The sequence below is a fragment of the Malurus melanocephalus genome, unplaced genomic scaffold (genome assembly GCF_030028575.1).
Source record: "Malurus melanocephalus ecotype Western Australia unplaced genomic scaffold, MMel_1.1 scaffold_490, whole genome shotgun sequence".
NCBI classification, from domain to species: domain Eukaryota; kingdom Metazoa; phylum Chordata; class Aves; order Passeriformes; family Maluridae; genus Malurus; species Malurus melanocephalus.
This window is the reverse complement of record NW_026623722.1, coordinates 29912-47378: the sequence shown is the minus strand read 5'-3', so window position 1 is coordinate 47378 and position 17467 is coordinate 29912. Positions and strand designations below refer to the sequence as shown.

Here is a 17467-nt window from a genome sequence, read left to right as displayed (position 1 = left end):
AGGCTGTCTGGTACATGGACTTTTGTCAAACCTCCTTCTACCCATACTCTACTTCTCTGGGTCTAATGATTCAGCTGTAAATGAGATACAAAATAGAATTTTTCTCTGGTTCAGTGTTAAGCACTAGTCCTTTCTAGAAGGCCTGAAATTAGTACAATCARTGTCTATTGTGTAAGAGCTACTATGAGATTAACTTTTATGTTTACAAACTCTTTAGAGTTTGGCCTAATACTTGAAACATGGCTAACTTACTTCCCTAATTCAGAGAATAGGTTTTATTTTAGGTGGGCTCTACTGGGTGATTAAGAAGGACAATGTTTATGTCGTGTTTTATTCATTCTTGCAGAAGTGGTGGTGTGGCATCACCACTTAAAATTACAAAAAAAACAAATCCTCTGCAACTTGTAAATCAGAAAATGGTAGGAGTGCAGAAACTGTATAACTGTTCTGTTTTTCCAGAAAAAAAGAAATGTGATGTGTAGGGGTTATTATTACAAATTATAGCCGAGTTATTTGTCTTACCTCTCTGACTGATGTGCTATTTCTCAACAGGAGCAAGTGCTGTAAATAATCAGTTTGCTATTTATACACTGAAATAGGAAACACATTTATGGGTAACAATAATAATTAGAGAACGTTTAAAAAAAGCTGCTGGGTTGCTATTTGTTGCCTCTGGAGTGAGCAGCTGTAAGAAAGCAAATGCAATCAGTGCAACTTTAGAGAGGCTGAGAATGGGTTCTATGAGCTTAAATTGTCAATAATAAAGATGTAACAGCTTCCAAGCACATTAAACTCTTGCTGATGCTCCCATTTAAGTAAGTTAGGCTTTTGACTAATTTTAATAAAAGCTGCCCTAAGTGTTTAGGGTACTGATTTAAATACRTGAAATAAAATCATTTGACACACAAGGAATATGTTAGAACTCCCCTATTAGAAAAGCTAAAATAATGTGCTTTTTTTAACCYTTACTTTGATTTGCTTTTCCTAACTGGCGTTTGGAATGTTGGCCTCGGTACTGATCTCATCTCCCACCYCTTTTCTTCTTTAGGCCCTTACTAAGAGATACAATTTCACTGGGGATTTGAWCTTTGCTTGCTGTGCAAAAAAACCCTAAAACTTCCTTCCTGGTGTGGTTTATTAGYAAGACTAATTAATGGAACTGCACTGTCACTGCGTGTTTTGTTCTGTGTTGCTGCTCTGAAGACAAGATCAGGAGCTTGCTCCTGGTGGTGGGAGCTCCTCTCAGGAGTGAGTTTTTTCATGGAGCACTCATAGATTTTGSTTTAGCTCTCAGAGGTCTCTGATAGTGGGGAAACATTGAGTTAGGACTTGATCTTACAAGTCAGGTCATAAATGTTTCTTCTGGCCATTATCATGTCATTGTGATGCTGCACAGAATCATTGCTCCAGCAGGCCCTGTACTCTTTTGTATTAAAATTAATGGTTCCTTGCCAATGTGTAGGAAGAAGAAGTTGGACAGTTTCATTTAAAAATCATACTTGCAAGCAGCAGCAAATAATGGGGTTTTGTAATGTATAAAAGAACATAGTTTAGGATTATCTGAAGTAAATTAATTCCTTGCTGTTAGTCTTCTCTTTCCTACAAGAGTGTTGCACGCATTCTAGAATTTATTTGGCTAAATATCTGAGATTGTCAMATTGTGAACATGCTTTGTGAAATTTGACTATATTCTTTAAGCAAAATTTCTATGTTTACAGCAATGAAAATTCCCCYTTCCTAAACAGTTCATGTTACGTGTAGATAGAGCAATTTCCACAAAGTGGTATTAACCCACAARTAGAGCATTATTGAATTTTATATGCTTTGGATTCTGGTATGGGTCTTTTGTTGAAAAATAGCAGTCAGTTGGAAAAAAAAATCAGGATTGATTTTTACTAAGGCTCGCAGAAGAGCTTTGGGCTTATGTCAACCAAACTTGACAGAGGAGTAGAGCTCTCCCAAACACTGCAAACTGTTAAAAATCGTTGCTTGAAAGSATAGAAAYKSTAGCAGGAATTCAGTTTWCTCTTGCCTTTGGTATGCTGGTGCRCTAATTAGCATTTAGATGATGATTAGTTATGAGCTGCTCCTTATCTTATGAGGAAATATGAGATAAAGTGGTGAGAAAATGAAAATACTCTGTAAGGAAAGTGGAGTTAACATCTTCTAACTCCCTTGGCAAGCATAGGGAAAACAAATGGGGGGGCAGAGATTTGGCAATTTCCTTATCCCTCCATGCTGACTCATGTTGCTGGAAATTCCTTTTGAAGCAGTTTTTATGTGTAGTGTAAACACAAAATGTAATAGTGGATTGCTCTTTCCATGCAGTGGTGTTACAGAAGTTATGTCAAATATAACTCCAGTTACTATCAGTTAGTTTCTACTGATAAATAACTAAGCCTAGACAGAAAGAGAAGAAATCACAGTACCTGGAAAAGAAAAAGGTCTTAAGAATCATTCTCTTCTGAAGGTAAAACTTCAGCTGGTAGAACTAAGTCTACTTTAAAATCTGAGGCTGGTCTGTTATTTTGTTGTTGGTTACTATAGAGTGTAGCACAATGCTCAGCAGATACTGACTGTAACTTTTGCCAAACTGCCAAAACTATTTTTTTTTTAAATAAGGAGGCTAATTACAGAATTTTCTATTCTGTCTAGATTAAAAAAATAAAAGCTGTCAGATTTCTCAAAGTTTTTTGCTCAGACTGTTTTGTTTTACCTTTGAATTTTAGCCTATAAATGCCATTTACAGGATGTTACTTTTTCTTTTTTTTTTTTTTTTTCCTCCGTGACAGTATCAAGGACAAAAACAAAGGCGAGCTACTCCCCCCAGTAATGAAGGAAACTGTATCCTATCTAAAAAATAAAGGTGAGTTCTGTGTCAAAAGAGGATTCGTTTTTCTGGACAACAACAACAGTATGAAACTATTTAACACTCAGTGCTTGGCTCGGCACAGATTACAACTACACAGGATATGTTTATGTCCTGAGAATTGGAATAGCAATTGGGTGCTACCATGAGATCCCTTCTGAAGAAAGGATGTGCATTTTTTAAAGGTGTGTCATGTGAAGAAAATCAGAATGTTTTTTGTTCAGTTATTAAAAAACAAAACAACTAAAGAAGAATCATCACTGGTTTGGTTAAGGTTAGATCAAATTTGGAGGATCARCATGATTTTTAATGCAAAAACAGGATTCAGATCTCTTTGTTGCAACTTGAGTTTAATCTGAAATTTTCATSATTTAAAGAGCTATTTATATTGACAGCATACAAATTATATAAAATGTAAATTTTGAATAAATTATATTCTTCTGTAAAAAGAAACCTGTATCCCAGAAGATTCCTAATTCTTAATTTACATCCTTCAGCTGTCATTCTGAACAAGTTAAATTTTGCTTTCAGTGTTCAGTGTGTGTCATAGTATGGGTTCATTTTAACTATTTCCACCAGAGTTTGGTCTGAGTTTGAGTTTATTTGAACCCTAAGTGATAAATTGCAAACTTTTTTAAAAACTTGCAATGAATAGGCTTCACAATTGTGAAGACAGAAGGAGGCAGGCAAGAAAAGCATCGCCTTTCATCTTTTTTGCTGATTTTCAAGAGAAATCCTGACTTYATTTAGATCAGTCCAAGATATTATTTATTTAATTGAGGACAGACTGGATTGACATTTGCCCTCATTGCTAGGCTATGCTCTTTTGTATTTTAKTTTATCTCAAGGTAAATAAGAACATTAAATAACTGATCATTTATGTGCTGATCATGAAAACTTTGCAGGTGTAGCTTGTACCAAATGTTGTGGTTGAACACAGGGAATGTAAATATTTCATTATTAGGAATGTTGAATGCAAGTGAATGGCATTCCTGTAATTATAGTCTTAAGTGGATAATTAGAGCTTATGTAGTGTGTCAGTGCATGCCCTGTCAGCAGATGAAAGCCAGATTTTTTTGTGTTTTAAATTGTTATGAAATTATCATCCTTCCATACACTTAGCTTATCTTAATAGGCAAATCCTTCTTCCTTGCTAATCACAGGAGTCAAGAGAGCTAAAATGAGGATGAGTGTGGCACCAACATTATTACCTCTTACAGCTCTTACTGCTTAGAAATTGAGAATATAACCACTAAAAGGTTTATTAAATTAAACTTTTGCCTGTGCATAGGAGGAAGACTTTGCATATCTGGTRCTTTCTTGGGCTGATTTAAAGATTTTAAAGAAATAGCAGATTTGTGGCCATCATTATTTGTGTTAGCGACCAGTAACTAATTATTCTTGCCCTGATCTGACACAAAAGCTGTATATCCTGCATTTGTTCTTTCTGTGTGTTTTGTCTCATCACTGCTACACCAATTTAATAYTCTTCTCCCTTAACAATTGCTGAGWCAGCTCAGATACCCACAGTTTTCTGAAGCAGCAACACYGAATGTGCAGGAGGGGGAAAAAATAGCAAGTTATGATGGTTACGGTTAAAAAACCTGGGGTTGGCTCATCTTTGTCTGAATTTCTCCTAGATGAAATATTTGTCATTCTGAAAGCAGTAATCCTCYTTGACTTTTCTCCAAACCTTGTCCACTTTTGGCTCAAATTTCCTGTGTTCATTGTAGTATCAGCATTGTAAGGGATGAGCTCCGACGTGAAGAGATTTCCATCTTTGTGCATCTTCACAAGTCAGTGGCATGGTCGTGCTGCCCACCAATACACAGTCCAGTCCAGGCACTTTTTAGCTGAAATGTCACATTTTTTCCCCAGCTCTCAATCCTTTTGTTCCCTCAGGAAGGGTTCAGGGCTSTGCCAACGTTGCTGTTTTCCAGCCAAGCCCAGGTTTGCTCAGAGCTGTCATATCCCCTATCATAAGGAGATTTCTAAAGAGAGATGCCTTGTCAGGTGGAGTGTTTTTTGACATTCTCAGCCAGCTGATGCTGGTGCTTGAAAGCCAAGCACCTGCCATGCCAAGACTGTTAAGTCTAAGTGACAGACATGCATTTTTTTCCACTTGATTGTAAGTGTGCAGGTATCTGTTGTACCTGCTGTCTGCTTTGATTTGAACTTTCTATCAACTGGAATATCTCAGTTGTGCATCTCCAGCAAGTGCCAGCCCTGTGGGTGCTGACAGCCCTGGGAAGGTGACTGGCAGCATTCTTTGCACTCCAGACGTGGCCGTGAGCACAGTGAAAGCTTCACTTTGTCTTCTGGAAGTGACAAAAATTCACTGTCATTGCCCTGTTTCATTTGATTTTGGCAGAGTTTTCAGCCTTGCAGAATTAGAAGGGAGTGGGATTTGGTTTTCACCCAAGGTGCAGTAGTTCCACTCTTTCTTCTGTTGCTACATTTTCTCATCTGTGCACTTGAAATCAGGTTTGGGAGCTCTGAGTTAGATCACAGAAACTTCTGCAAAATCTTGTTTCTTCAGCAGAAGCCATTTCACCACTTTCATTCCAGCTCCACTTCAGAGTGAAAAATGTTTTTAATATACTGAAATTTAAAATGCCTGATTTAGGTTTTTGTAACCTTCATAGAGAATTGGTTTCCTAAAATGAATTCTGAGTATCTGAAAAAAAAAAAAAATCATCAGTTTATTAAAACTAACTCTCTGAGTTCATTTCCTGGACCAAACTAGAGAAGAGCTCTTAATTTCAGAAAGAAGGTGTGGTATCATCCTGAACCCATGTGATGATTTAGTCAGGCCAAGCAGGTTTAACAGCACCAATGTAACTTGATCTTCATAATAACCAGCAAAGCAGAGGATTTTTTTTTTTCCTATGCAGAGCTTCAAAACTGTCTAGTTTATAAATGCAAGGCTTGACTTGCACTGAATAAGATTTTTTTTTTTTTTTGTGTGTGTATGAGTAAGGCCATGCTATGGAGGATAAAACTGCATGACAAAATCCATATTTTGTTTGCAAACTCCCCAACATCTGGGGGTCAGGCATCAGCTTTTGGGGGAATTTTTATTTGATTCAATGCATGTATAAATTGTGTTATTCAGACCTGCATGAAGATGTCAAATAGATTACAAAGGACAGGAATGTCACTCAAACCTATTTGAGACATTAATGCACTCTCATTTGTGTTGGTGTTATGCAAAATACAACTTTGAAATAGATTGTATTATTATTGTTAATGTATTTTATGTTTTAGAGAGCATCATCAAAGGTATAAACAACATGTTTATTCATGCTTTAAAAATTTGAAAATAAAGCTGGCCAAAATAAACCAAAATTTACAAAATTTGAAAGCATTTACATTCTATGGAGTGGCCAGCTGCAGGAAAATTGCATAGAGAACTGATCACTAAAGAGCTCATGTGAGATCAGCAGCAGCTCAGAAGTGATGGAACAATAAACTCACAGTGAAAAAAATTAAACTAGGGAATTGTGAAGCAGGAAAGAAAACTGGTCCCTATAGGAAAATTATCTCACAGTGGCCCCCAGGGCCAAGTCTTTCTTACCCCACCTATTTTGTAGACTGGAAGTGCTTTGCAGCATCAAAGTTTTTGTTTTCTGTTGTCTTGTGGTACCTCAGGAGAGTCCTGGGTGATGAATCAAAACTTCTAAATGGAATAGTAATAACCATGCAATAGAAGTTTAATGATAAAGTAATAAATGTCCTATTGCATGGTTATAGTGACAACTAAAGCTGTCCTTTATCTGTTCAACAGAAGGATAAAGTGGTAAACAGGATTAATCTTTCCTCCTCCTCCCTTCCATGAATCACAACAAATCTTGCTGATGGAGAAAGTTTTGGCTCCATTTTTTAATGTGAATGAATACATCCTGGTGGTGGTAGTCAGAATGGGGAAAGATGGGTGGTTATGTGTTCAGAATATGTTTGGATTGCTGCAGCTTTCCTGCCTGGCCTCCACTTCTTGTGATCAATAAAATACCATTTAAAAAGGCAACCCTGGGAAAGTTTGACATTAGTCATTAGTTCTTGGCTCTTTTTTTTTCACGTGGATGTTTTTTACACAGGGTTCATGGAGATGAGATAAATCCCAAGAATGTCTCATGTTCCACCAAATAAAAATGAACTTTGTAATGAGCACAGTTTGTATTTTTGGTGCTCARGCATTACAAGTAAATCATTCTCAGAGATGCCAAGTGTAAACTGAGAATGTTCATTCATACTTGCAAAGGCTATAGACTATGCAGTTCAAAACTGCAAGGACACAAATATACTTTGGATTCTGCTATAAACTCAGCAGTCCTTCTATCCAAAATACATTAATTCTGATATTAAAAAATGAATCTTACTATAATTAGGAAATCTGAAAGAAGATATCTTGGTTTAGACCAGTGTTAGTGAGAATGAAAACCACTTCCAAATCTGGAAGGCTCAGCAGGATGCCAGTTGTAAGAAACATTTCCAAACTCAGTTTGGGACAGAAGGAATTCAAATGCTCACTCTGCCATTTCTTTTCTGAAAGCAGACAAATTAACAAAGGTTTTTGGTGCCAGCAACCCTCAAATGAAGGATGATTGAAAGATAAAGAATGTAATTTTCTYGTCTTTCTTTGACAGGTTTCCAGCAATGTGACAGCATGTGTTGCTTTAATTTATCTTTATCAGTTTTGATTATCTGTGTCTTTCCTGTGGGACAACTGATGGGGGCAAGTAGGAGGGGGACTAAGTATTTTTAGCTACAGTTTATTAATGCAGAGTGTGACACAGTTGTGTCATGGCACAGTGAAATTTTGTCTACTCTGGTGAAAGGCTTCTTATTTCAGTGTGGAATGAAGTGCTTGCCTGTTTTCATTTGTGATTATTGGCATTTAAATAATTACTCAGTTGTATCGCATCATCACTTTTTATTGACTATAGATGGCTTCTTCACTAGTCATATACTATATTTTATTGTATAGCACTTAATATTTAGAATAAATKTTCACTCTTTTTGATCTGAGGAGTTCAGGGGAGGGTAGCAAAAGTCTCTATTTTTTTCTGGTGAAGGGCATGGAGCAGTTTGTGCTGCATTACCTCACAGTGGTGATAAAAATGAGTGACATGCAGTGTTCATCAGAACTGGGTAGTCCAGGTTCACATCTCCAGGGTGGGTATTCCATATGGACTGTGTTATTCATGGCAAAATAGCTCAATTTGTACACACAGAAAAAAAAACCCACCCTCTTTTTATAGAGACAGCTGCAAGGAGTCATGCTCTAAACAGGATTTGATCAAAGAACACAGCTAACAAAAATTAAACAGACTGCTTCAAAATTATTTCTCAATTGGATAAAAATGAGTGCTTTGAGCTGCAATGATCAACATTGCCTTCAGTCAATTTTGTTTTCTTATCCTATAACTCAGGTGGCTCTGGCATGTATTTTGTCTTTAAAAATGAAAAAMACAGTGATTAATTTTATTTTAGTGTGCGTAGCTTGTGCTGGGTTAATTATGGTAATTGCAATATCTGGGRTGCCTTCCCCCCAGTGCCTGAAAAGGAGGATTCAGGATTGGAGAAGGTATTTCCAGGCTGTGTGAGGCTGTAAATGTGTATTTACCCATCTCAGTGGAATATTCAATGAGAAGCATCAGGTCCATTTCTTTCTTCCCTTATTGGAGGCACACGCTGATGCTGTTCAGGTTGTGTGAAATGGGAAATACCATCTCTGAAATCATGGATTGAGGTAGTTTTCCCCTGCCCAGCCTAAACACAGACAGCAATTAATAGATTTACAAACTTCTAAAGCAGTGTCCATTTCAACTGATGTAATCCCAGTTCATATTTCTTTGTAACACGGACTGAAGTTGGAACTCTGTATTCTCTAGAATTGCTCTAATTTACTACAGAAGGAGAATATGGCTTTTTCTTGTTCTCTAATACACTTTATTATSTGTCCTGTCATTTGGCTGAGTTGCCCACAAATGTAAAAAGCAGTGGGGATATTTACTTTGGTTGTTGATTCAGTGGTAGCTGACCTGCTAAACGAGTTCTGGAAGAAKCACAGATCCTGCCTTATCCCAGCTTTTTGCAGATGAAGATAAAAGTTGGTTTTCAACCAAAAAGTTGGTTTATGTTTCAAAAACATAACCAGGAAGAGCTTAGTGTTATGTGACACTGATGGGATGCAGGGCCAGACAAGTACAGCTGTTGTCTGTGTTACAGATAAATGTCTTTAATTAGACTCTTGAAAGCTTAGCCAATAAAGGCATAAACCTGTTAAAAAATTGATATTTATTACATTGTAGTCCTTACAGCGAGATTCACATCAGATAAAAACATTAATTATTAAACCAATTCCTGCAAACTGAATTGGAAGCATTTATGGATATCCATTTTCTGAAAGTTTTTTTGTACAGAGCACCTCTATTCCACTGACAACCAGCATAAAATTCCACAAATTCTCTGGAAATTAYTGTATTTCTTGTTTGCTGGGGACAGCTCCTTGACAAGCAAGCACTTCCCAGCTGCCACGTCCCAAAATGTGTTTTTAGATAGGTTTACTRTAAATCCAATGGAAGAGTTTTACTGCAGTGATGTTATTTGCTGTGACTTTATTTAACTGAAACACAATCTGAAGGAGAGGGGTCAAATGTATCATTGTTATTTGGTTCCTTTAGTAACCACACATGTCAAAAAAGCTTAGATATTGTAGTTTGAGATGTCATGCACCTTCCAGAACTGAATGCATGGGCTAAAATTTTAATAYTCATTTCAACAGGCAAGGGGAAATATTCCTAGGAAGTAACTAGGAGCTGTATTCAGCTGAACTCCAGCCAAACCTCTAAATCTAGTCAGTGGATCTCTTTCAAGTAGAGCTTGAGATTTTTGGCAAAAATCTCTGAAATTGTCTGTGAAAATGTACTTCAATGGTGTGTTATCTGTTCTKTTAGTATACTGACCTAAATTCATGTGAATGATACTAAATGATTTGTTCATTAAGGAATTTTGTTATTATTTACTGATTTTTCATGGATAAAATACAGCTGCAACCTGGGTGAATTTGCAAGAATGGTTGAGCATCCTTCATTAATAAATGACTCAGTTTTTCTAGAACATTGTAAAAATTCTAAATCATGCAAACAAACCCATGTGTGCTTTTATTGAAATTCTCAAACGTTTCAGTCTGAGTAGTGGGTACTCTGCCAGCCTACCCAAAACTCCAATTTTATGTTTTGTCAGACCAGCACAGGCTAATATTTTAGGTTATTCTGYTTCCAGTAGGAATTTCCAGTTCAGAGAACCTGTGAGTGAAATTACATTACCTGCTGGGTGTGAGGAACAGCACAAACTGCAAAGAAGGAAAGGGAGAGGGAAATGAGAGTTTTACCAAACTCAATAATGAAATACTACCACGAGTCTTAAGAAAAGTAGAAATTATTGCACCTATACTCTTTGCATAATAATTCACATAAATAACTTACCTTGAAAATTGAGGTCCAAATGACATCCTTYTTTGACATTTTTCTTGTCTAGATGAACTCAGATTTCAGTTAATCCACAATGTGAGATAGACACTTTTCAGGAAATTCATGACTAATAATTCTGAAGTGCCTCAAGAATAGAAACAGGTATTTCAAAGTACCATGGACAGGCAGAGTGATGAGTCCCACTGACTTCCAGAGAGGTGGAAGGACCAATGGTCTTCACCAAAATACCTTAAAACAGAGTTTTAAAAAATCTGTTCTATAGTTGTTTAATTTTTTTTTTTCAGGACTAAAAGTAGAGGGTCTCTTCAGGAGGTCAGCCAGCATCCAGATTATCAAAGATGTGCAGAAACTCTACAATCAGGGTAAGCTGTTGTCATAGCCTTGCCAGTAGTAATGTGAGTAATTTTTTAACCAAAAAATCCTGGTTTTGATGGTGAAGCAGAAATGCAATTTCTTACTATTAATTAAAGCCATTTGTAACATAAAATAATAAGAGTACCAGTACTCTCAGAAACGTGAGRGGTAGCAAAAGACACCTAATGTTTATTGAATAGCAAGTCATCTCTTGATGTCACATCAGTAACAACTACTGWAGTTTGAGCCTAAAATAGCATATTTTTCATAAATATTTTTTGAGTCTAAGCACTTTAYTGTAGTTACAGAGTCTCTGTGTCATCTTGCATCCATTTATGGCAAAGAAATAWGATTTTTCCTAATAATTTATGGAATGTAGAGAAGTAATTTTGMAAGTCAGTGATTTCCCTGTGATGTCATTTTRTGAACTGCSTTTATGGGAAGAACCTCTTAGAGCAAAATTCACAAAACTCTGTGCAAATGAAAAGTGCAAAACCAAAATAGCAGGAGTTACCAGCCGCAGAAAGCCAAGGGATTTTCTGTTCAAAACATTGTATGAAACAGTTTTCAAGCAGCATTTTAAACAAAAAGCAAAACATGTAATTTGAACACTCTTTTTTAAATTTTTTTCTCATTTTAGGCAAGTCTGTGAATTTTGATGATTATAATGATATCCATGTTSCTGCTGTTATCCTGAAGACTTTCCTTAGGGAACTCCCTCAGCCATTACTGACATTTGACTSTTATGATCATATCCTTGGGATCACCAGTGAGTATGTTAAGAAGAATTTATTTTTAATTAGCACCTGGCTMATTCAAAATTACTGCTTTTTGTTTGCTAACCAAGGGGCATCTGTGGGTTTACAATATCATTATATATATATTTGTATATATTATTTTATTAATGCTTTGCTGCAGCCGTGGATTGCAGTCAGGGTTGCCAAAACCCTCTTGGCTTTTTACAAAGTTTGCTGGTATTATTTCTTGATAATATTTTGATGCTTCAGASTTAAGAATGACTTGGACATTGCAGGTGTTGAGAGCTGCTTACGAGTCACCAGATGCAAAGAAATCATTCAAGGACTTCCTGAGCACAATTACRTTGTTCTGAAATATCTGATATGCTTTCTCCATATGGTGAGTATGGACAAAACTCCCAAAATAGCTTTTATTTCTAATTCTGCTCTTGTAAATTCAAAATTTAACATCTCCACAGAAAAGTGAATAGTTTAAATAGTGTGATGAAGTGGCTCTGCAGTACTTATAGACTGAACTTGGGGTGCAGAACCCTCCAGTTGTGATAGGAGTGAGTGCTAAGCTTTGGTCTGACCATTGGTTCACCATGAAATTCTTTAGATGAAAATTACTGTGCACATTTAAATGAAATTCTTTAGATGAAAATTACTGTGCACATTTAAATGAACTGAGCCAGCAGTGGTATATTTACACGTTCTGTTCCTCCACTCCGCATTCGCAATGTTTTTTTTATTGATTTAGTTTTGTGGTGGTTTTTTGCCTGTTTTGGAATGAAAAAAAAAGCATAGAAATAGTGATTGTAATTTTAGGTGCTGGAGAATGTGCAGGTGAAATCACCTGTTTTCCTTGAACTACAAGTTTTGAGCATSTAAAACACCAAATAAATTAGGATTATTTTAGAAAATTAGATAAATATTAGTAARCTTTAGAACAACCATCAGCAAAATATTTAATATTAAATCTTTAAAATAGCATTTTCCTGTTTAAAATAGCCATTCATTACTAGTGTTAAATGAAAAACTTGGAATGCAAGGATTTTGCAAGGATTTTTTGTTTCAGGATGAATTAAATCATGTATCTTCTGTCCTACTTTTCGATTTGCTGATTTCTATTAACCCATTTCTGGCAAACACAGGAGTGGGAGGGTTTGGGCAACATCCACTTCTGAAGAGTTCTACATTCAGAATCCTTGAATGTGCAGAAAAAAAACAATCACAGCACTGTACATTTCCCTTCCTCCTACCTTATCCTGTTTGCCATATTCTAGCCAGCAGTGTATTTCAGAAATCAGTGCATTTAATCCCTTTTTCTGTCAAAACATTAGAGAAAAGCACGATCAAAGGATAAACACATCAATACAACCCTCAGACAGCAATTCCTGTAATACTCACGTGTTCATTTACTGTTGCTTAGCTGAACTCTAAAGCTGTTAAGGAAATCCTCGTGTCATTTGCAATTATTTTAGCAATTGGAATCTCTCCTCAGTGTTATGAATCGTGTAAGTGACTTTGTTCCAGTAATAGATGCATCATCTTAATGCACTTTTTAAGAGCTGAGCACTTGATGCATTAATGAGGTGTGCAAAAGTGCCACACAATATTTTCTGTAATTGGGAACAGAATATGGCATTATTTTATAGTAGTTATGTCAAGCACAGCATCAAGTGATGCTAGTGCTCGGATCTGCAATTTTTGCTGATCCATGGCTTTTCTTCCTTAATGTCTCAGGGTATATTTGCATTTGGAAAGGTCAAAGRAACATGAAACAATCTCAGAGTTTGAGCTTTCTAGTCATTGCAGATTGGTGTGCTGAACAAGCTTCCACAATTCAAACTTGAACAGTTTAACAATAATCCTAGTTTTTAGCAGCCATCATCAACCTTCTGGCTTATGTATAAGAGACAATTTAATTCTTTCATGAGTTAAATCTTGAGTAGTGCAAGAGGTACTTGTAGCAATTTCATGAAGTGGGATGAATGGTAATCACTAGGTACAGGTTTTGAACACTCCAAGTTTGATACAGAAGAAAAAAAAAGAAGAAAAAAAAAGAAGAAAAAAAAAAGAAGAAAAAAAAAGAAGAAAAAAAATCCCTATTTTCTCTGCAGTCCCCCTTGCTGCAAAGCCTTCTTCTTGGGGATTACTTGGCAAAACACTCTGAGGGCTGCAGGTACCCCATTCTGAAGGCAGAAACCATTTAGTAGAAAACTATAATTGTATTTTTTTGGGACAGTTTAAGGCTAAAGAAGCAGGAGAGTCTGAAGAGGGTTACATTTTCCCTACCTGCTGCTCATTTCTGTCCCTGCAGTCAGGCTTGATGAGGGGGAAGGGTGGATGACTTTCCTGAAAGAACCATTGCAAAAACTTGCAAATTCAAATTGTCAAACCTGAACCAGCTAGAAAATGTTGACAAGGTTTGGGACCCATGAGCTGTGCTTCAGATTTACAACAGGGAGCAAATTTAAAACCAAATTCAGGGTGGAAAAAATTGCTCTGAATGAATGTTTTGTCTCAACCACTCATCCAATGGMAAAGTGTAATTACCTTCAGTAGAGCTTGGGGTTGGCTGGAGATTATGGGGCAGAGTGGGGAGGATTAGATGACTAAACCTCATGTAGTTTAGTGCAACAAGTAGTTGGTTTGTCTGCAAAATAGCTGACAGTGGGYGTAGAAACTGAAATTTCAGTCAGTTTGTGGGGGTGTTGAAGTATCTAGTAATTTTCTTTGGAAGTGTTTTGCAGAGTTCCTTTCAGCATTGTAGCTGAGCAACCAAACGTATAGTGATGTTGTATTTTTAAAACATAATAGTAATTGACTGTTTGTACCCTCTGTAATTCACAGTTTAAGTTAATTAGGTACTGTGCCTAAATGCCGAGTTTTGTGTCTCCTTATTAACAGGGAACTCATTTTTCTTACTGTTTTCCCTCATCAGTTATTTTGGTTCTAGCTTAGCTTTTCCTACATTGCTGTGGTATAGAGCTCTTGTTTGAGCTCATCTTATCTGAAGCAGATTAAATTTCTTCTTGTTGTTCTTCTCTGCCCCAGTAGAGATAACAAATGCTTCTATGATAGAAGGATTGAAAACAATTAATTTTCTAGCACAAGGGAAAAATTCAGCCTTTTTGCTTGATGTTGGGTTATACTTGAAGGACACAGCCTCCAGTAGGGCCTCATAGCTCTATTCTGTTTTGTCAGCCCTGAGGTTAAAAAATGAATACATGATCATCTCTTGTCTCTTGTCTGCATATAGCAATTCATGTTTATGTTTGCCAGGTTTCACAGGAGAGCATCTATAACAGAATGACAGCATCCAGCCTGGCCTGTGTGTTTGGAGTGAATTTGATCTGGCCATCCAAAGGAACCACCTCCCTTAATGCTCTGGTGCCTGTGAATCTCTTCACTGAACTGCTGATAGATTTCTACACAAATATMTTCAACTCCAGAACTGTGCCTGGTGAGATCTTACCTTGATGCTCTTGGAAAGGAAAATGGAATAAGGGAAAGGTCTCTCAGGTGGGACCTTCATAATTAGAGCTCTCCTGGGAAAAAATATTTTCAACACGAAGTTTCTATATCTTTCCAAATACCAAAGATGTTGGGAGAGGACTGGTGCCCCRTGAATTCCCATCACATGGGCAAAACATGAACATGAACATTTCAAGACCAACAGGTCAAAGTGAATGCTCTGACTAAACTTGAGCAGCTGACAAAAACGGGGATGTTAGAAAAACCCTTAACACTACATGCCAGATTCTTTGGGGATCTGGACACTTCTTATGTGGCATTATTTTCTGCATGGGCAGAGTTAATTTCTGGACCTCTCCTGAATGTACATATTTCTTTTTTTCTTTCTTTTCTTTTCTACTTTTTATTTGAATACAAGTTTATTAGCAATTACCTTGTTAAGTTAATAAAGGTGGAATCAGTTTTTAAGATATGAATGTTTTTAAACTAKTTTTCCATATACTTAAGCATCTTCTTTTACACAAAAAGGTGTGGGCAGTTGTGGCACATCAGGTTGACAAGTACCATGAAGAATAAAATGTTTCCTGTGTAATTTGAATTTTGCAGATGGCTAACTGTTTGTGCAGCCCAATATATATGGAGTTAATCATTGTAGCTGCACATGCAAAGTGTGTAGAAGTTTTTTCTTGTAARTTCAAACAAGGAGCAACAATCCTCTAAATTCTTGGAGTTTTCCTCTAAAGTCTTGGAATATGAATCAGTGGAATTATATTGATGGGTGCATAATAGAGAATATAGGCTGAGTCCCCCCAGTGTTTGGGCTGCACTTCTTTTGCAAATTGAATTGATGGAAATTTCAAATTAGTTTCTTTAGAAAGCAGCAAGAACAACAACTTGGATTATATACCTAATGTCATTTATGTGCATTGAAAGTCTGTTGTTAGTCCCAACGAAAATAATTAGCCAATATAAAGGGAGAATTTTCAGTATTTTCTTTCYAACTATGCCATTAATATTGCTTTATCTGATGAACTCTAACACTCTGCTATTTCATTGTTTGACAATTGGTAATGGCATGTTTTAAACAAGTTATCATCTTAGTTGCCTGTAGAAAAGAAAATGAACCAGTGTTAAAAAATGTAAGTGTTGTTTTCCCTAATGCTCTGTTCTTCCTGCTTCTGTACAGGATTCATGAAATGGAGTGACTATTTAGATTTCAGTGAAAGTAATAGTCTCAAAGAGAACTTTCTCTGCAAACACAGCCACTTTTTATCCCACGGGTTTGAGTGAGTTGAGGGTTTGTGCTTCTGTYCTCCCTCTTGGCAGCTGGGAATTGTCAGCCTGTGTAAAGAGTGGGACAAAATCTTATCTCAGAGGGTGAAGAGGATTTGTTCTTGCCTTTGGAAATAACCAGGTATTCAGGAGGAATCTGGATGTGCCAGGCCTTCATTTGCCCAGTAGGTGTCATCTGCAGCATTGTCAGTGATTAAAATTGGAAAAACAGAGGCTTTAGAGCAAGATATGTTAGGACCAACTTCTGATGGTACAGCTGAGTGTTTTCTCCAGTTTCTCAAGTGTCTTAAGGACAACGTGTAATTTTTGAATATCTGTAAGTAATAACCACCTATGGCTTCCATTTACATATAAAATCTGTCATAATAAAAAGAGAATAATTAACAAGTATTCAGTATTGTTGCAGTTCAGCAAAATGAGATGCCAAGGATGAAACTATCATAGTTTTGTATTGCAGCTCATCAGCTTTATATCTGAGTAAGAGCCTCAACTAACCTTGTTGTATTAAAAACCAAACTGCTGAGCARCTTGGTTCTGTGCTTCAGCACCGTGTTGACAGGGGAGGAATTTGGCCTCTGGGAATTTACAAAACCACAGTATTTTGCCACCTTCTGACCTTGGTCAAAATCCATATGCATTAATTTTGCTGCCTGTAAAAAAAAATAAAGGAGCCCCTGACATTGGAAAAGTGCCTTAGGATTAAATACTGGTAAGTTTTATAAAATGGTTGTTTCCCGTTTCCCCATGTCCTCTTTTAAAAATCCAGCAACATCAAATGGCATTTGGTCTGCAGGCTGTTGCATAATGGGAATGGGAGTCTTGGACAGCTTTAGCACAGTGGTTTGAAATCCTGAGTTGACAGAAGTCAGCTTTGCTCAAAAAGTCCCCAGAGGTAGGGAATGGGCTCCCATGGGATTTAGTTCTCATCCTAAACTGGGAGACAACAGGAATTTGCCAGCTGCAGTCGACAGAACACAATTGTCTCTGACCCCTTCACTTTTACAAAGAAAAAGTACAATCCACCAGCATTTGTTAATGTTAAATTAGTTAAAATCAGACTCTTTCAGTATTGGTCACATGGCAAACACCAGCTCTTCTTTCAGTGATTTGTAACTCCCATTTCCAGAGATTTCTAGTTCCTCTCACCAAGAACAAAATGGTGTTCTCCCATATCCAGCTGCCTTCTTTCTTTAAAAGGTAACTCCTGTAATCCCTCTGTGGGTCATTTGATGCTCTCC

The 17467-nt window shown here is 36.8% G+C and overlaps 1 protein-coding gene across 1 annotated transcript in view; it reads left to right on the top strand.

The window, feature by feature from the left end:
• The window catches only part of ARHGAP8 (Rho GTPase activating protein 8), a 35271-nt gene extending 18025 nt beyond the window's left edge, over nt 1-17246 (top strand). The window contains exons 9-13 of the mRNA XM_057381065.1: nt 2793-2866; nt 10650-10727; nt 11360-11488; nt 11753-11856; nt 14745-17246. Coding sequence (XP_057237048.1) covers nt 2793-2866; nt 10650-10727; nt 11360-11488; nt 11753-11856; nt 14745-14942 — 583 coding nt within the window. The 3' untranslated portion in view covers nt 14943-17246. The remainder of the gene's footprint in view (nt 1-2792; nt 2867-10649; nt 10728-11359; nt 11489-11752; nt 11857-14744) is intronic.
• The last annotated feature ends 221 nt before the right edge of the window (nt 17247-17467 follow it).